The sequence below is a fragment of the Phaethon lepturus genome, unplaced genomic scaffold, assembly GCF_000687285.1.
Source record: "Phaethon lepturus isolate BGI_N335 unplaced genomic scaffold, ASM68728v1 scaffold47899, whole genome shotgun sequence".
NCBI classification, from domain to species: Eukaryota; Metazoa; Chordata; class Aves; order Phaethontiformes; family Phaethontidae; genus Phaethon; species Phaethon lepturus.
In genome coordinates this window covers 1-20916 of record NW_010562224.1, presented here as the reverse complement: position 1 = coordinate 20916, position 20916 = coordinate 1, and the positions used below count along the sequence as shown (strand labels likewise).

The 20916-nt window shown below is 48.2% G+C and overlaps 1 protein-coding gene across 1 annotated transcript; it reads left to right on the top strand.

Annotated features, from left to right (window-relative positions):
* The first annotated feature begins 201 nt into the window (after window positions 1-201).
* Window positions 202-15930, top strand: LOC104616370 (erlin-1-like). The gene is given in 12 exon segments (XM_010294200.1): window positions 202-314; window positions 1524-1605; window positions 2149-2195; window positions 8007-8068; window positions 8997-9122; window positions 10264-10337; window positions 13048-13106; window positions 14145-14236; window positions 14768-14857; window positions 15186-15265; window positions 15450-15593; window positions 15595-15930. Coding segments are annotated over 12 exon segments (1092 nt in total). The 3' UTR covers window positions 15718-15930.
* The last annotated feature ends 4986 nt before the right edge of the window (window positions 15931-20916 follow it).

The following is a 20916-nucleotide window of genomic DNA, read 5'->3' as shown; positions in this document are numbered from 1 at the left end:
GACAGCGCTCCGCCGGAGAGCGGGGCCCGCCGGGCTCTTTGAGGATCTTTCCTGGCGTTTTGGTCCAAGAGCTGGGAAGGTTTTGTTGCTGCAAAAGGGGCAGAGGGACCGGCAGAGAGAGCGGGGGTCTTCCTGCAGACCGCGGAAAGCGGCGCCCATCGCCCGGGCGGTAACGGTCTCTGTCCCGCAGGTGATGCGAGGATGGCCATGGCCCAGGCTGGAGCCGCAGTTGCAGCTGCCACGGGACTCCTCGTCTTCCTCCTATACTCCTCCATCCACAGGGTTGAGGAGGGGCACCTGGCTGTGTATTACAGGTACCGTGCCCTGCCAGCGCCGCACCGCTTCTGCAGCCTTCCCTAAGCTCCCTTTCTCGGCTGGGGTTTGCCCCTGCCCCAGACCACCGCAGGAGGGGATTGCTGTCTCCTGCGTTTCCCTCCAGACTTTACCCCGAGGTGGGCAGGCCGTGTTGTTTCTGCTCTCGCACCAGAAGCGACGTGGGCCGGGGTAGCCTGGCTGTGTGCAGATCTTTCTGAATCCTCAGCTACTTCTTCCTCCCCTTTTCTGGGTCACAATGTGGATTTCAAAGCTTAGAGGACCAAAGCTTGGTCGGTCCAGTCTTTTCATGTCTGTTGATCTTTTTACAACAAGAGCTGTCACCTCTGTCCCAAGACTATCATCCAGCCATGCTTTGTTACTTTGAAATGGGTCTTCTTCCTGACTCTGTGCCGAGTTTCACCTGGGGCTCATAGCCACACTGAGTAGCATCTGCAAGCAACTCACTACCAGTCCACAATAGTGAGTGCTCATAGTGACTTCGTGCTGCCTCCTGACGAGATTTTACTTCCAATTTGAGTAAAGGAACAGAGAAATTCAGCACCAGCCTTCCTGTATTTTTTGCCATTTCTGCTATATTTCTGTCGTGTCTTTTCTACCTTTTGCATTTGCCACCGTGGGCCAGTTTTCTCTGAACTGCTCTTTCCTTTAATTAGGAGTGTGTTGAACAGCACACGCCCTTGCAGGATGCTGCAGGAGACCTTGCTGTACTATCAGGATCAATCGCTTGGAGCTCTCCTCTGTCTCCTGTCTTTTAACTACCTGTCAGTCCCCGCAAGAGACTGCGGGTTTTCTTTGTGCATTGGGTAAGGGACTGTGCCAAATACCGTGTGGAAATCCAAACTGGTGGTATCACATCAACTGCTGGATTTTTCCATGGTTACCAGTGAACTATTTAAAGAGGAAAATCTGTGTTCTTGAAGCTCTCTGCTTTGTTGTAATGTTGGAAGAATTTAGCAATATCTGCCTTTTCTAAAAGCTAATTGCTCACAGGACCGAGGTAAATGATAGTTGAGTTGCAGTAGTTTTGTAGGAGAATTGGTGGCAAATTTGGCACAGGCCAGTAACGTAATTTGCACTACCACAGCTGTGACTCCGGGCAGTTTGAATGTACTGACTCGCTCTTAAAGCCAGCACTTACTGTTTTCCAGTTGCTTGAGCCTTTTCCCCATTGTCCTTTCTCTGTGTAGGGGTGGTGCATTGTTAACTAGTCCGAGTGGACCAGGCTACCACATCATGCTCCCGTTCGTTACCACGTTCAAATCCGTGCAGGTTAGTACCTTCTCATCTTGGTAGAGGGTGAGTGGGAGTGGATGTCGATAGGGATGTTGCTGCATGGGAGTGACTTGGGCAACTGGTGTTTGCAGAGGGGCTCAGTTATGCAGTAGAGTAGCAGCTCCTAAGAAGCCCTTGGTTTCTTCTGCCTTAGGTGCCAGACCCAGCTGTGCTCTGGGACTTGTCCTTTAGGTGGAATCTTGACGACATGTGTACGTGTGCGTGTTGCTTGGGACAGGAGATGTCTTGCTCTGGGAGGACAGTCTGTGTTTGGCCCTAATTGTTTCCCAGGAGAACTGCAGGCCTTAGTGCTGCAGGATCTGAAAGCAAGGAAATGAGCACAGCTGCATTTCTGCCTCCCAAAAAGCAAGCTGAAAAGAAGTCTGTCTTCTACCCACACCTGCAAAAATCAGGAAGGAGGCAGAGGACACATTTTTGGCTCCGTGTTCCTGTGTAATGGTTGTGAGAGTTTGGGCACAGCAGGATCTTCGTGGAGAATGGAGAGGTTTTGTGAGTCCTGGTTGTCTTTTTTTATTTCAGACCACATTGCAGACTGATGAAGTGAAAAATGTGCCTTGTGGGACAAGGTAGGTTTTTCCTTTGTATTTCTTCTGGTGATTAGCAGATGCACTCTATCATGTAGTTTGCAGCTAGTCATTTACAGTGCTGTGACACAGAGGCTGAAAAGTAAAGGCACATACTCTAAAATTAGTCCCAAACACACGTATACATAACACTTGGAAATAATAGAGCTGGAGGTATGGGAGGGAATGCTCTTACTTTTCCTGAAACTGATGTTCAGAGGATATTTGCATTTATAGTGATAGTCTCTTGATTTTTCTTGGATTTTTCCCTTGGTTACTCCGATAGTCTGTTGCTTGTGCTTTGGTCTGCTCTGTGCTTTGCGGTATTTCTAGTCTGAATCTTATGGCTAATACAAGTGTTCGCCCGAGCAGTGGGCAAAACTGAATGGTGAATGGGAATCCTCCTGATGGTTCATTTCAAAAACAGCTCAAGAAAATGAGTTTCAGAATTGTTTGGGCATTTTTGGAATTGACATTTCACCTGACATAAAGAGAGAGTGAGAAGGAATAAAGAAGAATCTTATGCATGGGTGGCACCTGCCAGCTTAATTAGCACAATTAAGCTGATCCTTTTGTCAGCATATATCTGTATAGTTTTACCAAGCAGAGCAGTAACAGAAGGAAAGGGCTAGTTGAGCTGGGCTGCAGATCCTGTTGTGTTCATTCACTCGCAAGTTAAAGTGATGACCGAATCTGTTTCTTCAGGATAAAAACGGAACTGGTGATTTTCCTTGTCTTTTAGCTTTAGGGTACTCAACAATATTTCTGTTTTAAAAAAAAAAAAAAAAGTATGACTGGAATGATGACACATAACAGCCACGCTGAAATTAAAAGTTGAATGTTAGTGGCAGCGTTAATGAGGCAGAGTTAATTTTGATCTTGTTTAACCCTTATTGAAATCAGTTCTTGGAATTATTCCTATAGCAACTCATCAGACATCCCTTGGGCTTAAATATTAACATAAAGTTCTCAGGGGCCCCAGCTGGTTTTACTTTTAGATCTCAAACTTTTTTCAGGAGTGTCTGTAAATAATGCTAATGTTCAGTGCTGTAGCCAGGGCTTTGTGGTCAGGTGAAGAGTCTTTAGGTCAAGCAAAAAGTGATTGCAAGAAGGAGTAAGACTCATTATGTTCTATATCCATATCTTTTAAATGGCACAGTTAAAAATAAGCCATCATTAGCAATGTGTTTAATGGCAACTTCTAGCTTATAAGTAGCATAAATAGGATTAATATTTCACCTGCTGGATGTTGTAAAAGAGCATCACCTCTCTGGGCCGGGGATGCTGTCCTGCTGTCCTGCAAGCCTTCTCAACAGACGAAGCAAAGCTTTCTGCTGAAGCTTAACCACGTTATACATGCTAACACAGTCAAAATTAAACTGCTGGTTTGACCCTGCTTGAGCAGGGAGGTTGAACACGATGACCTCCAGAGGTCCCTGCAGCCTTGATCATTCTGTGATTTAGGAGCTAAATATTCTGTTTAATTCTGTATAGTTAGTTCACTAAGTTCCTGTTACATTTCAGCATTGCAGGATTCAGTTGTGCAATACAGGTGGCTGTGAAGTTACAGGTAATAAACAAGCTTTAAAACACCAAACAGCTGGTGAAGCAGTTCTTAGTTAATAATTGACTACACTTTAGACCAAAGGTCCCAGTAGCCCTGGCCATTTTTAAGGTGTTACTGCAGGAGCCTTTAAATTTGCTGCATTTGGAATCAAAGTCTGCAGCTGCTCCATGCCAAAGCTTTGAATCCACATTTCAATAATAAAACATTAGCTTATAAATAAAAAATGCATCAAATCTGAAATTTCACTATCCCATTTCAAAGTTCGTTACAAGAATAGATCCTAAACAGTTTAAATTTCTGTAATTGTATATTAAACCATCAGATTTTAAAGGCTGGGTTTCTCTCCCACCACATTCATATTCCCGTTCCCTGTATCCTCATCTACATTAGGAAGCTTCTGAATGGCTGTGTGGGTGTCCCATCCCCAATTTCTGCCTTACCTGTCCCATTTATACTTGACAGCATTAAGTGAATACATTAAATACAGATTTTCAAATACTTTGGCACCAGATACCTTTTTTTCATAAAACAGCTGTTGCTCCAGAGACAAAAACCATTTCATTACAGCAGGTAGAATATATACCTGCTCCAAGCTGTGAACTGGCTCTGGTGTCTGAGATTTCTGGCTTTACCCAACAAGAAAAATGTGTGCACAGTTCCTTGGAAAGTTCAGCAGTTTCCTCAGGGCAGGTCTGCTGATCTCCAAAAACTGATGGAAAATCAGGTCAATAAACTAGTTTTAGAAGAGCAAAGTATTCTAAAGGACTGACTGGAAGAATTAATCAAGAATTAAAATACAAGTATATTAATTCTGGAATACAATAAATGGGTTGAAAATTATGTCATGCAAATATTGCCCAAAAGAATTGGGTAAGTAGTATCTTTCTTACAGACTTAACTGGAAAGAATCATTCTAAATACTGTACGGGTTTTTGCAATGCCAAGAAACAGTAAATAGCGAGGATGCTAAGCAGTAATATTACTCAAGCATTAGATGTTTTTTTGCAAAGGTGCGAGAGTCGTCTTGTGCTTCTGCTGTAGATCATTGGTAGAAACGCAGATGGAACACTGGAGGAATGCTGTTCTGGGACACATCCCTGTTTGGTAGCCAGTCACATGGAAAAATGTGTCATGAATATTGCAAGCAGATGTGTTGCATTAAGCCATGTATCTCTAGACAGACCAGATCTGACCCTTAAGCCCAATTTTTACATGCTTTGAGTGCCTAACCTGGTCTGGTCTGGTTTGTGGTCATCCCTAGCAATAAGCATTAAACCTTCGCCCTTTTTTACGGCCCCTTTTTTATGGCAACGTCCTTCAGTTTTGTCCTTGTCTTCTCCTGGCCTGACATAAGCTAAAATCCTGAAATGTATGAGGCTTTCTAAGGTCTGCTGATATGCCTGCTAGTGTATGTTAGTCCCCTGTACACTTTCACCTTGTCCTGTAAAGTTAGGCACTATTGCTTCTCGCAGGTGCACATAGTCTACACGTTGATCCTGCTTTCAGACTTCCTATGGATTTCTTCTTGTTCCTCTCGCCCCAGCCAAAGAGCCTGCTTAACTCAGTGCTGCTCTGCCTGACCAGCCTCATGAGCAGCTCTTCAGTCAGGACTTTGGGTGCTACGAGTAGCCCTTGCAGAGGCTGCGAATGCCAGTGTTAGAAAGGCTGTGGAAACTGCAGTGGAGAGTTGCATGCACTGGAAATCTCCCCATGGGAGTCACCCTGCCTTACATCTGGCAAGAAGCAGGCTTTGGCAAATGCGGATGTTTTGAGACTGGTAGTGGCTCACTGAAATGAAAGAGCACTGCATGTAAGCCGTAAGTGTCAAAGGGCGAGTAAAGGAGCTGTGGATGATGAGAGAATCACTTCCAGGTCAACAACGTGTGTGAATTACCCCAAATCAGTGCATGATGCTCTGCCAGAACAACTGTCTCGAAACTGCCCAGGACAGTACCTTGGGCACCTCAGGAGTTTACATTTTCTGGACCAGGGTGTTTAGGAGAATGTCTTGTCTGAGATGCTCACTTTAAGATCAGAGAGTTACAGTTCAGTTTGGCTCCTGGGTTTACAGCAGCAAGGGCCAGAGGGTATCCCCACTGCACAAGATGAAATGACGATGGCTCCCGCAGCTGGTTGGATGGCTGTATGGAAGGAAAACACAGTCCTAGTCCTTTGTAGGCTTGGTTTAACCTTAAGCCCTCAGTGGGGAAATAGGTGGCGAGTGTATTTGGGCTCTGAGTGGCATGTGTTTCCTTGAAACCATTGCCTGACCAACAGGACTGATGTAATTCACTTATCCCCCTGTTGACCCACGCATGTTGAGATCCTTGGCAGGGTTGCTGTGGGTAGTGTTCGTTGAGTCAGACGGGCAGCAGGCAGTTCTCTCTGGTCTGAGGTGCCAGCGTTTCTTGCACATGAGGTGATGAGGGGCTGTGAATGAGTTCTGGTAGAAGGTAGATTGTCTCAGGTGCTCTCTTTTTCCTTCTAACATCCCCATAAAATTGAAATGCCAAAAGGACCTCAACATAAGGATGTGCAGTGGAGGAGATTCTGCTGGAAGAAGCCCATGCATTCTGCTTTGGTTCCTCTCCAAGATATCTAGAAGATACCCTAAGGTGGTAGCTGCGTTTCCCTGTCCTGATGGAGATATAAGGTGATTGGAACAAATCAGGAGGATGAAAGCAGATTCAGAAGATTATGAGGAATGCTGTTGGATGTCACTTGCAATGATAAATAGTCATTTTATTGGATGTGGTGGGACAAAGTGCAGAACAGATGAGATGGAGAAAAACACATATAATTCCGTTATAACTGCTTGTGCAGCCTGACATACCTATAAAGGATCCATAAGCCTATCTTATTTAAAAATAATAGTAACAGCTCTTAAGAGAGAGACAGTAAGAATGACCATGGCCTAAAGAGAAATTTTGAGTGAAAAAGAGATTAATACTCTTAACAGTAGTATCTCACTGGGAAATATGTCTCTCTTTAGCCACAAATATCTTTTCTGTTGGCTTGTCCCTCCTAGCAGGACACGTTCAGTCATCACCAGTGTTGTTTAGCTCGTAGCTTGCCATGAAGCAGCCAGGTTTGCAGACCAAACACAAGCTGTGCCCGGGAGATCTTTTCTAAGAGCACAGATATGGGCAGGTTCAGATGATTTTTCTGCAGACTTAGCTTTCAACTGCCAGAGATTAAGATCTGCAAAATGAGAAACAGAGTTTGTCTGTTGAGTTAAAACACCACAGAGACTAAGTTTGGGAACGCGTGAGGTCGTCTTCTGGGGATCAGCTGTCTCTAAACGGTTTCTGCTAAAGCTTCTTGTTTGTGATTTGCCTTTGCCCCGAGGACAAAATTGCAAGAGCACTTTAAAAATACACTCTTGAGAGACTTGTGAGCTGTTGAAAATCAAGGTTTTTTTCTTCACTGTAGAGTTAGTGCTTTTCCCTGGTGCCACAGGTTCCCAGGGATGGGTATGACCTGCTGAAAGCCACATCAGTAAGAGTGGAGGCTGGGATCAAGACTTCTCTCTGATTCCCTCTTTTCGCTACCGGTCTGGCAGCACATGGTCCCTTGGGAAGAGGACTGCCTACAGGCTTCTTCCGATGAGGTGTCTGGAGCTTCTTGACAGTGCACATACCTGGGCACGTGTGCACAGTTGCAGTGTTACTGGAGAGCTGTTTGCAACATGACATTGATGCAGGGAACGTGAAGTAAAGTCTGCTACGTGCTTTGTTTCTTCCTTTCTAACAGGAGCCTTGTCACGTTCCTGCTGGAGTTAGTAAATGCATGAACTTAAACAAAGGACTTTTCTATTTAAAATGTATTTGTGGCCTAGAAGAGCTGCAGTGTGTCTGCAGTTTGCGTCTGCTCTGCTGCTCGCAGGTGTCATCTGCTGTCCTTATCGCCTTCCCTTCATTGTGTTGGACTCCCCCTTTCTGATAGTTGCAGCTACATTCCTGTTCAAAAGCCTTTTCCTGTTGCTGGATAAGCAGTAGATAAAAAAGTGAAGCAAAAGTGCTTTGCAGACTTGCTGGAGCACGCTTTGATTTATGCAGAGAGAGGGACCAGTCTGTACAAAGCTGGGGTTTGCTGCCATCTAATTGCAAAATGCTGAAGAAGTCGGAATTGTTCTGGGTAAGTTTAATAGAATTTAGTAAAGGCGGGAAAAAGACGACTTTGCTTTAAATATGGACCACCGTTAACAGTTGCAGTACTAATTAATGAATTCTGTTTTTCACTGACAGTGGCGGTGTTATGATCTACATTGACCGAATAGAAGTTGTGAATAAATTGGCACCGTATGCAGGTATTTCCCATCCTCGTTCAGCAAGCAGTGCTGTGACTGTCTTCGCTCATCCTGTAGCCGCTGTATCTTGGTTTGCAAGACTTCAATTTTCTCTGTCATGTTATCCTTCTGGTTCCCAGTACCATAGCACTTAGTTTCATGGATGTGTCTGCAAGCTTTACAAAGAGCCACAGATTTGCAAAGATGAAGATAAATTCTAGGATTGCTTCTCCCCTGTACATTTAGAAATGTGATGGGTGCTCAAGCAGTCCTATTTCTTGCTGCTGAAGGGGAGACCACCTGTGAAACTAAATACATGGGATGAAGCCCTCAGGTGCTTGCCACCTCAGCTCCTGCGAAAATTACAAAGGCAAAGCCTGCATAGAGCCTCTTACCTTCTTATTTCACCAGCTGCCAAATCAAAGACACACGGGTTTTTTGTTTTTTTTTTTTTTTTTCAGGAGCATAGCTTAATGCAAAATGCTGGCATTACTGGGGTGTTGAAGGGTAAATTCATGTTATAATTGTGGGAATGATACTTGTTCTCGCTTTATAGTAGTATCTGTTCCTATGCATGCAGGTCCTGGACAGGCTTTACTGTTCCATTTGTTTATGCAGATCATAAAACAGGACTATGCAGTGTATCTTGCTGTAATTACTCAGCTCTTTGAAGTCATGTAATCCCAGCAGCACTGTTGGATGGGACCTCTGCAGGTTTCTCCTCTGACCTCCCTCCCACTCACAGCAGGCTTCTGACTAACAGCTGGGTGGGGCAGCTGTGGCTTTGTCCAGCCAAGTCCTGAAAACTCCCAAGGAGGGAGATCCCCCACTCACCTGTCCCAGTGCTGCACTACTTTCCTAATACCCTGATATGTTGTTTTGTGGTTGTGGCATTGCAGAAAGCAGTACATATCCGTGGTGACCTGTGATAATTCCCTTACCTCCTCAGTGTATGATATTGTGAGAAACTACACTGCAGACTACGATAAGACCTTGATCTTCAATAAAATTCACCATGAGCTGAATCAGTTCTGCAGTGCCCATACTCTCCAGGAAGTATACATTGAGCTGTTTGGTAAGTGGATGGCAGCTGGATGCACCCACCAAGGGCTGTGTAATCTCCCTGTTCTACTGTTACAGCAGGCTCCTGTGAGCAAACAGTCTCTGTGCTGGAGTTGCAAATCTAGAATCCAGCTCCTTATATATCCGTATGTCACTTCCCATATAACTTTACTCTTTAATGATTCGGATTTCTTTGTCTGTCCACATCTGCACGTGAGAATCTGATTTCAGTCCTTTTCCACTTAGGACTGAATTCTGGACACACAAGGTAGCCACTTGTGCATGCAGTCATATGCCCATTGCCTTCACTAATAACGATGCTTGTGTCTTGTTCTACTTTTAGGCCCCTGTTCTGTTGCCAAATTTACTTTTTTTACTTTAAAAGCTTCCTTCTGGCTGTTTTTAGCAAGTGAGAGCCGGAACGGACATGATCTCAGTTCATTGCAATGCTCCAGTATTTTCGCAAGGGGGTAGCAGTGGTTTAGGAAATAGCAATTTAACGTTCTGTTTCTTGGTACCTACCTGTGCCCCCAAAGGCATAACAGCATCACGTTCCTGCTTGAATGGAAGAGCAGGGGAAAATGGATTTATGGAAGGTTGTCAGAGTTTTAATATTAAGAAACTGTCAATCTTTGAATGCTGTACTCGGACTTGCCAAATACTCGTAGTGAGGGGAGAGTTTCCTGATAGTATAGCTTAATCCCTTCATAACTGGCCATTTCTGTGAAAAGATTGTCCTGGAGCTTGGAAGTGACAAAATGCATTTTTTTCAGTAGCAAGTACTGGATCCTGCAGGTCCCTAGAGCCTTAGGCAGCAGAGTTGGTGTGGCTCAGGCTAGGAATAGCTAGACTTCTACTGCAGGCTCTGGGTGCTTTTTCTTGCTGAGATGCTGAAAGCCATTTGCCCTCAGCTCAGATACCAGCAGTTCATCAATAGCTGAACCTTTCTAGAGACACTAGTGTATGGTGCACCTCTTGGGAACATTTTCCAGGGGGTATAGGAAGGGAAACAATGTACTGAGTGACCTCAGAAAGCATCCTTGTCTTGCACCATAGAGATACCTGCTCTTCAAGGCCAGATGAGACTCTGCCACACAAGCTTTAGGAGAACTGATGGTAAGCTAAGTGGTCTCTCTCTTGTCCTCCAAACACAGATCAGATAGATGAGAATCTGAAGTTGGCCCTGCAGAAAGATCTCAATGTCATGGCACCAGGTCTCACTATCCAGGTAGGTTCATTCCCTAACAAAGATTATTCTTTTTTCCATCTCTAATTTGCTTACCTTTCACTAGACTGGTGAGGTTTCCTGCTTTGGTTTTCCACGTAACGTGAAATAGTTGAGCTTGAGTTGAGGTTTGTCAGTTGAAGACTGTCCATACAACAATGACCACTTCAAAATGCTCATTTTATGTTAGGGGAAGGCCTGCAAGACCTATAGATATTGGATTTAATTTGCAAAGAGCAAGAAAATTTTTTTTCTTTACCTTTGGCACCCCTGCAGAGCTGCGTGCTCCAGTGTGCCAGCGCAGTTCCTACAGGTAATTGCAAAAGAAAAGAGATCTTCATCTTTTCTGCGCTTGCACCAGAGGAAGGGAAAGATGTTATATCTTAAGTGATTTTCTGCCTACTGTTAGAAACCCTTTCTGTTAGAAAATTATTTTTAATCTTAGCTGGGCTGTGGGACATACTGGCTTTGTGGCATGTTGAATTTCAGGGCAACCAACTGGGAAAAATATACCTTAGGCTCACAAGGGCTAAGATGGAAATCACTGGAGATTTCTACTGTAGGGAAGAGTGAGACCAAATCTGTTTTGCTGTTCACATTTGCTGTCACATTTAGCTAGGCTGGCTGTGTGCAGGGAGGGAGAGTCTCCCGTTGACAGCATGTGAAATACTATGATAAATGCTGTTCTGCTTTGCAGCTCATTTGTGCATAGGCTTACTCTGTTTTGATGAGGATGAACCACAGACAGTGTCTTATCACAGAGAAGTTGAGATGGCACCATTCTTCCAAATATCCAAGTTAACTTGCACTGTATGTTGCAGAGAGATTTCCTGCAAAAGTTCATCATCAATCAAAATTATCGTCATAATGTAAAGGGCCTGTTTGATCTCGGGGATGGAAGTGCGTAACCAAAGCTCACAGCTCTGCTGGGAGATGTTAAATACAGAGCTAAATCTGATCTTCAGCATACGCTATCTCCCAATGCCTTAACATTTGATTACTAACAATATTGACAGTGCACAGTAGTGTAGATTTCATCATTAAATAGATTGAGCCATTGGCTTGACAAAGAAGCAGCTAGTGGAGGTTTTCAAAGACCTGGCGGCTTTCCTGATTACAGAGGAAGTTTTGCCCATGTTGAAAAAGCCATGCTTCCGGAAACCAATCTTTGTTTTGGTGCAGGGGGTATTATGGAGGTAGAAAGAATATCCTTCTGTGTACCCTGCAGTGGCTGATGAGGTGGGCTTTCTACATGCGGTAACTTTCTAGGGACTTGGTAGCTTAGAAAAATCCTTTCACTGAAGGCTATTCTGATCTGATGTCCCACAAATCTGTTTGCTTGTTCAGAGAAACAGCAGAGTTGGGGTTGTTAAGCCTGGAGAAGAGGAGGTTCCGGGGAGACCTTATTGCAGCTTTTCGATGTATAAAGAGGGCTTTTTACCAAGGCCTGTAGTACATTACAAGGGATAATGATTTTAAACTGAGAGTGGGTTTAGACTGGATATAAGGAAGAAATCTTTTACAGTAAGAATGGTGAGACAGTGGAACAGCTTGCCTAGAGAAGTTGTGAATGCCCCATCACTGGAAGTGTTCAAGGTCAGGTTGGATGGGGCTCTGAGCAACCTGATGTAGTGGAAGATGTCCCTGCCCATGGCAGGAGGGGCTTGAACTGGATGATCTTGGAAGGTCCCTTCCAACCCAAACCATTCTGTGATTCCCAAGTGTCCTGCTTTGGTGACAGGCTGGCTCCTCCCCAGGCAGGGTGTGTTTGCCAGGGCCAGGGTGCCGGTCACATGGAAGTGGTTCCCTATTTGCACTGCATACAAAGACTTCCTTGGACATGTCCATATTCCATTCCCCTCTGTGGAAGCCCTTGGTTCTTTGCAGACTTGCTGACCCCAGAGAGAAGCAGCAGGTTGAGCACTAGATCTACAGTGGAGATGGAGCAGGAGGGTTGTCAAACTGTACAGCCATGGACTGTCAATCCGCATCTTCCAAAGGTCACTAATGAGCCACACAACATGCCAGCTGAGCAGCAGTAGCTTCTGGTCCTGCCTCTGGAGGTGTTTCCCTCATATTTCAGAGAGACTCCTCCACAGAGCAGTTTAGCGGTGGTCTCTGGCATGTACCTGAGTTGTGGTGTCAGCATCGGCATGCACATCACTCTCGATCATCCGCAGTTGCAAACAACAGCTGCCACCTGTGTCCTGCTGCTCTCTCCTGTCTTCACTGCTGTGTCTCTCATTGTGTTGTCGCTTTTACAAGCGTGTCTCCTGGAAAACCCATTCCTGAGCTTGTAGCCCTGCATCTGTTCTGCAAGTCTCGCTCCTGCAATTTAGCTTCATTGGGTTTGTGAGCCCTTTTCTTGAGCCGTGCTTTGGGAAATGTTGTCTGGTGATGTTTTAAGTCTTTGGGGTGGAGAACTAAGCTTCTTCTAATAAAGGTGGTGGACCTCTTTAGCAGTCCATTCCATGGGCCTTACTTGATCACATAGATGCCATAAAAGGTGCAAAGACAGGAAATACAAATGTAAGGCACCTCTGTGAGAGTGGCTGTGCTCCGCTGTGGTGTACAAGAGGATTGGGAACCATTATGTGTGGCCTTGGATCAATGTGGAGGTTTTCAGAGCAGAGGTTTTGCAAATGCATTTCTTAGTTATGCAGCTCACATCCAAACACTTAATTTCAAATGTTCTCACTTTCTTTTTTCATAGGCTGTGCGTGTTACAAAACCCAAAATCCCAGAAGCCATCCGAAGAAATTTTGAGCTAATGTGAGTAGCTGTCCATAAAATTGTATGAATGGATTTTGAGGGTCCAGCACAGGCATAATGCTATTAGGAATCTCTTACCTGGTGCTCAGGTGAGAGATGAGTTCTAGTCACTATGTGCTTGGATAGGTGCACTTGTGCATTTTGTTTCTTCATTTCCGTAGCTCTTTCACCTTGAAGCCTTTCAACCCTTCACAAAGACGGTTTTTAGCATGCACAGAGTCCATATCAAGGCTGTGTTTCTATGCCTTTTTAGGGGGGACACTGATGTGCTATAGAAAACCTGTAGAAGACCTGTAAACTGAATTAAGAGGCTTAAGGGTCTTGATGTCTCACCCATAAGCTCCCCTCCAGCAAACTCACAGAACTGTAGACAGATTTCAGTTTGACACATTCCTGTGGAGATCTCCTGCCCAAGCCCTTTCCCAAAGCAGAGCCAGGTCCACAGCTGCTGGAGGTCGCTGGGGGCTGTGTCTGGGTGCGTCGGGGCACCCCCGGGGATGGGGATCTCCCGCCATGTGCGGCCCTGTCCTAGGGTTGCCCTGCTCGCAGGGGGATGGGCTATTTCCTTGGGGCCGGCTGCGGTTTCCTGTGCTGCAGCTGTGCTGGAGCCTCTGGGGCTCTCACTGTGACCCTCTGAGCAGAGCCCAGCCCCAGCACCTCTGGGACCCCTTTGGGCAGGGGGAGATGCCATTGGGTCAAGCTGAGCACGCCCAGCTCCCCAGCCTCTCCTTGTACACTCTCCACCCCACATCTGCAGTAGCCCTGCACTGGACTTGCTTCTTGTTCTGAGGGCCTCAAACTGTATGTAGCGTCCAGATGTGGCCTCACCAGAGCCAAACAGAGAAGCGGAATAATCTATTCCTTTGACATGCTGGCTACGCATGTGCTCATACAGCTGAAGACAGAGCTAGTCCTCGTGGCTGTGAGGCCATGATGCTGGCAACTGGTCAGCTTCTTGTACCACTCACCTTTCATGCCCTGGTTTGCAGAGCTGCTTCCCAGTTCCATTTCCCTGTGATATCATTTTTCACTCTGCAGGGAGGCTGAGAAGACCAAGCTGCTGATCGCAGCTCAGAAGCAGAAAGTAGTAGAGAAGGAGGCAGAGACAGACCGGAAGAAAGCACTCATTGGTATGTCACCAGCTGGGAGTACCAGCAGACAGGGGCCAGATTGAATTTCCATTCCTACATCCCCCAGTAAGCTGGGGTAGGATGTTGTTTTGTGTCACTGACAGCTCCCTGAGGGAGGCACGGCCAGGCTGCACCAACAGTCGTTTAGAAAATACGAGTGTTTGTGCTGCTGTATCTATGTCCCTCCTCCCACCCCATAGTAGTAGAGCAGCAAACATCTCTCTCCTACAGCAGGGCTCCTACTACAGCAGGCCAAGAGGCAACAGCTCTGCTAAATGTCTCTGTGACTGGGGGACTCGCACTTGTAAAAGGGCTCTCAGCCAGTGCAACTCTAGAAACATCAGCACTGTGTTTTCTCTCTGTCACTGTATTGCTTGAGTACAAACTGGCACTGTAGGATCTGAGCAGAAAGGGAGGCAGCAGAGAGCAAACTACTTGCATGGCAGATTCTTCAACCACGTGCTGTCGTCAGGGTGCTGGTGCTCAAGCCCTGAGAAGTGAACGCCTGAGCTGAGCCTATTGTGATTGCAGAGGCAGAGAAAGCTGCTCAGGTGGCCAGGATTCACTATCAACAGAAGATTATGGAGAAGGAAACAGAGAAGCGAATTTCTGAGATTGAAGGTAACCATGGTGCTAGCATGCTGCTGGGGTTGTCTTCCAGCTAAGGGTGGTGGCAGGTAGTGGAACCTCAGAACTGGGCTGATAGGCATCACCATTCTGCAAAAATAATAAAGGGTGCAGTATACCGGGGTCATTCCTCCCCTTTGCAGGTACATCTCCAAGAAGTCAGCAGTGCAGGTACACAGCGAGCCGGCCTGTGTCATGAGCACACCTGGGTCAGCTAGTCCCCATGGGACAAAGGCTCAGGTGCTTTTTTGTGTGTGATGTGTGATGTGGCTGTTCACTTGCTAACGTTCCTTTTCCTGTCTGACCTCTGTTGCTGTGTTAGATGCTGCGTTCCTAGCAAGAGAGAAAGCAAAAGCTGATGCAGAATACTACACTGCTCGGAAGCTGGCTGATTCCAACAAGGTGAGCACTTGAAAGCTGGTCAGAAGAGGACTTTTCCTCTGTACAGATTAGGTTCAGGTGGGCAGCACTGGAAAAACATTTGATTTAACAGCACACATCCCAGGAAGCAGCTGCCTGAGATGAAATCTAATGATGCAGGGCCCAGAAGTCTGTCTGTTATGGTCTCTGGTTTCTCTTTTTGTAGCTGAAGCTTACCCCTGAGTATCTGGAACTAATGAAATACCAAGCGATAGCTGCAAACAGCAAGCTGTATTTTGGTGACCGCATCCCCAACGTGTTTCTGGATTCCTGTGCTTTCCAGCAAGCCAATCTGAGGACTGCCCAAGAAACCAGCCTTCCATCACAGGAGGCCCCAGAGACCTCTGGAGAAAGCCACCTCAGAGCAAAGGAAAGCACTGGCTGACAGAGGTAGAGAGATACCCGGTATAGCTCAACAGCTAGCCCAGCTGTGAATGGGGATGTTGCCCTGTGCTGGTGGGGCGGATGCAGCGCATGCATGGACATCTTGTGTATAGGTGGCAGTTGGGTTGATTTTCTTCTAGCAACACATTGCAAGTGCTCTGCCTCTTCTGTTTCTTCCCCTATTAAATTGGTGCTTCCAAATGAGGGATAATCCTGTACTAACATACCTATACTGGAATATTAAAAGACACACCAGGAAAGCCTTCTGCAGTAGGTGCAATTATTTAGCAAGCATTACTCTGGAAGTAGGAGATGTGGCTTTGAGTGCTATGTTGCTGCACACTGGTCATTCCCCAGTGCTCCTCGCTGAGGCCAAGCGAAGAGGTTTCCTTCGACCTGCCGATGAAGCTTTGCCTTGTGGACTCTGCAGCAGGTTTCTACTGGTGCTATCAGCTCTCCTCAAGGACTCTGGAGTGGGCTCTCCTTGGCCAGTGGAGGCTGCATGTTCCTGCTCAGGGCGAGGCCTGACGAGGAGTGGTTTGGTGCGGAATAGGTTATTTGAATAGGATCTGCATAGCCATAATCTTCTTCTTTCCTGTGGGCAGTGACACTAGATAACAACTCGGAGCAAGCAATCTCTAATGGGCTTCTGTAACCCCCTCTCCAAGCAAGAGCCTCACACTGGCTGCCTGTGACTGACTGTAGTACATTTCAGCTGGGTGGCTGGGTCTCACCTTGCACCCTAAACCAGATTTCAGAGAGCATGGAGCACCTCCGGGCAGCTGGTTGGGAACAGAGCTGGGAAATCTTTGCTCAGACCTCAGCCTCCCTGTAGGTCTTTTCACCAGCGAAAGAGGACCCAATTTCCACTGCTCTGCCTTGCTGGCAAAGTGAAGGGGAAGAGAAGAGTGAAGGGACCCTGCTCTGCAGCAATTCAGATGTTTGACACCTCAGCCGCAAAATAGGTGAGGCATCACTGCTCCCCTCTGCAAAATCCACTGTTCCAAGAAAAAGTGGGACCTGCCTCATGCATCCTTGAACAGCTGCAGCGGGGAGTCTGTCACTGGTCCTCTCGTCACTGGCCAGGCTTTGCTGTGTTGCAGGGCTTTTGACTCACAAGCGGTGCTGGCAGGATGATCTTTTGTCCTGGTATGTGTTGTAATATATCCAACCCCTGCTCTCCGTGTGCTACTGCAGGGTGACAGAAAGAGATGTGCTTTGGGGGGAAGCCTGCTGATGCGATCTGCTTTCCTATTTTATTCTGTCCTCCCCTTTGCCTGTGAGGACATGCTTGTTTCTAGGACCAGTTTCTCATCGTGTTCTGCAGCGATCCCAGGAGATGATGGCTGGGGAAGCAACTGGCAAGAGCTTGAGCTGGAATGCCATTCCCCAGCTGGTAGCACCGCAGCATTTCCTACCTCTGAACTCACTACATGTTCAGAGACTGCCACTCCTTTGCCAGCCTGTGTTATCTGCACCTTCATCCTGCTTTCCTGTCCCCGCGGGTGCAGCCCTGTGCAGCACTCATCCCTGGTGTAGTTCACCGGATGGGCCGGTTGGTGCTGGCATTGAGATCTTCTGTCTCTGGCACCAGCTGCAGCGTCATGACAAGGGTCAGAACATGCTTAGCTTTTGCCTTGGTGAAACGTTCAACCCAGAACAAATGGCCTGAACTTCACTTTCGCTAATTTCTCCCAAGGAGTTGTGTGGACTTCAGGCTTTCCAGTGCTGCTTTGCTATCCTGTGTGGCTCGACTCAGAGGATGGCAGTGTCTCTCCTCAAGGAAGTTTGGTAGCATACAGTGCCTTACACTGTCTCAGCCCCTGTCCTGGCTGCTTCTCCTCCATCTCTGGGGCAGAGCAGGGATGCGTTGACCCTGCCTCTCCTGCTGCTGCTGCTGGCCTGCTTGGGTAATACGTGACTGTGAGACTTCGCAGCAGTTTCAGGTGGTCTTTCCTCCATCTGTCTGCAAATTCCCAGGGCCCAGTTGGTGCTCTGCTCCAGGATACCAGCTCCTCTTCAAACCCAGCGGTGACAGGAGCTGGGGACCAGGACCCTTCCCCAGGCCAGCTGAAGGTGCTGAGCACCAATCCCAGCTTCCAGGGATGTCATGGGTGAGCGTCGTTCCTCATGCTCTCAGGATGAGAGGGAGGGTACTGCTGTTGCCAGGAGGAGAGGTTTCTCCAGTTTTTGCTCTTAAGACACCTGGCACACAAGGGTTGTGGCACAGCCATGTGCGTTCCAGATCCCAGGCTGGGAAGCACTAAGCTGAGGTTTTGCATGGGGGTGCTCATGTCTTCACCTGCCGAAGGTGGGCAAACAGTGCCCTCCTGGCGAAGAGCAACCTTCGAAGGACACTGGTGGGCAGAGGAGCAGGAAGGACATCTGTGTGTCATGCTGAAGGCAGCTCAGCCAGCAGGCTGGACAGAGCTGAAACCCATGGCAGGAGAGTGGGCAGGCACAGCATTATCCCCGTGAGACCCTGCAGTACCTTCCTCACAGGAATGGTACCAGGGCAGAGGGGATGGCAGCGTATTTCCTAGCTGTGGTGTTTGAAATGTCTCTTGGAAGTACTGTTTGACTTGCAAGGTCCCATTTCTCTTGTGGGAAGGGCTTTGAGGAGCCAGTAGAGTCACACCTCTTTGACCCTCCACCTCCTTGGTGTGGCTGGCTTGCAGCAGCCACTTTGGTTGAATTTTGAGACAAAGACAGGCTTTTTGGAACAGAAGCACTCCTGGAGGAGATGTAGACTTTGTCTCCATGTAGTACTCACTGGGGTTGGGCACTACCCAGTGCTGGCATCAAATCCTGGGCATCAAAACCCAAACCCTGGGTGGACAGGGTACGTTCTGCCAGCCTGGAGATGACAAGAAGTAAGGGCACGAGGGGAACCACTAGAAGCAATAACCAGGCAGCTCACAGCTCTCCTGCAGTGATCAGAGTGAGATCCCAGTGCGGGGAGCAGGAAAGCCTTCCAGGCCACTGCAGGAAGGGCGTCTTCCCTTTGGATCTGAGCCTTGCTGGACCTCCCTGCCACTGTCCAGGCAGATGCATGGCTTTGCCATTAGCGGCTGTCACTCTGGCTGTATGTTGTCCTGCTGTGTTTGTATATGCATCAGCCACCTCCTACGTGCGTGGTCTGAGGCACGCCTGGGGATGCTCCTGTGGTTTGAAGTGCTGCAGCAATGTGTGTGTGATGTTTGGTGCCTTCTGCAAAAAGCCTCCTCCATCCCTCTCCGTTTCCCTAGCCACTGCTTCAGAAGCCTGAGTAGGTGTGCAAGAGGAGTGTATCGCCATGGCTTTAAACACCCCAGTCTGGGCTTTGCTTCTCTCTGAGCTGGGAGCTGTGGAGCAGGGACATGGGTGCAACTGGGAAGGTGGGTTTGAACTGTTTCTTCTCTCCGTTCAAAAGGCCTGTGCGCTCGTGTGACTAAAGGGGCCTGCCACTGGATCTGTACTTTCTTTAAGGAAACACGATACACAGGTTCAAGTTTACATGCACAGTGTTAACTTCTTTTGATAAAGAAGAATAAAACTATTTTGTTACCATTTCCTTGGTGGTTGTATGTGTCCTGGGGGCCGGTGCCACTGTAGGCACATGGAGGGGGGACACCCATGCCTCTTACCCTGCAGTAACACTGCATCTAGTTGCATGTCCCCAGCTGCGGGGACTGGCACCCTAGGAGGCCCATGAGCAGCCTGGGCTCAAAGAAAACCACAGGGTGGTGCTGAGCAGCAGCACTTACAGTCCTGCTGCGCTTCTGCTATCATCCTCCGAAGTTCGTGGTGGGAGCTGAGCCCTCCTGCCCCTTGGGCCCTCACCTGAGCTGCCCCGTTGCTCACATGTGGTTGGTATGGGAGCATTTCCCAAGCAGGCATAGCCGCTGGGAACTGTGGGCTGGTCCTTGAGCACTGATGTTGCCTGCAAGCATTGAATGCTTGTCTTGGACCAGAATGATGGGAGCCAAGCTGGTGGTGGGAGTCACAGTGGCCAGTCTTTGGTTTTGGTAGTTGTGGTAGCTGGGGGCCAGCAGTGCTGTGTGCTGGGGGTCACAGCGAGTCGCTTCATGTGGCTGGTAAGAAGCGCTGCCATTTGGCCCCCATGGCTCTGGCACTGGATTTGGGAGCTCAGCTCAAGCCCTTCTCCCCGCTGGCTCCACCCATGCCAAATCCACCCTTGGTCCTGGGCAGCTCACTGCCACCCTGCTGCCTGTGCTGCCCGCTTCTGCTGAGAGACACCCTGTGACACCACTACCTTCAGTCTTTATTGGTATAAAAGCATTCAACCTACATTATGTCAAAAATGGGGACACCTGGTTTCATGACAGATGGCTCAAAATGGTAACATAGGGGTCATAAGTTAATGGTTGCAGTAAAAAGGCTCCCAGGAACTTCCTTTTCAGGAGAACAGTAACTTGAGTGATAATTTCAGAGATAAAAGCCCTGCAGGGAGGCCAAGCCGGGCTTGGACCTGCCAAAGCCTGGTGAGACCTCCTTGTGTGACTGTCCCCAGGGCAGGGTCCCTGCGGTGCAGTGCTCTTCCTGCCCCAGTGAGGAGCCTGGCAGGCAATGCCAGGAGCTCCTTGACGCAGCCCCAGCAGGGAAGGGGCAGGAGGAGCAGGACACATTCAGGATGTCGGGAGGGAAGGCAGCAGATCCCAGGGTGCAGGAGAGCCTGGGCCAACTTGGGGCTGGCCTCAAAACCGGAGCTGGCATCGTCCCCGCTCCTTGTATCACAAAGCCCCAGCTGACGGCTCTCCCTGGGCCAGCTGTGAGGCTACGAAGTCTGTTAAGGCACGAGTCAAATATCTGTAAACACCGGTGCCCTCCCAGGGAGGGTCTGGCAAGCGATTCAAGTAAGGGTGGAAGTGAGTGGTGGCTCCCCAGCTGTGCCACCCACGCGCCAGAGCCAGCAGCTCTTCAGCAGCGCTGGCAGACGGAGCATCCTTGGTCACCTCCTGGCCAGGGGCGGCTTCAGGGCTACCTTTGGGGGGACACCCCGCTGAGAGACCGAGGGGGGTGTCAGCGGGGGGCAAGAGAGGGCCGGTCCTGGCGGCCCCTCGCCATGGCACGGTGCTTTGCTCTTCAGTGCCGGGAGAGGCTTGCTGGGTGGCGGCGGCTTTGGCTTCGCCTGGCGGGAGGAGAGGAGAGACCCAAGTGCCTCGCCTGGGTGCCAAGGGGGGGACCCAGAGGGGGACAGGGGGCAGAGGAAGCGCCTTCCCTCCAAGTCACCTGGGCCACCCCATAGA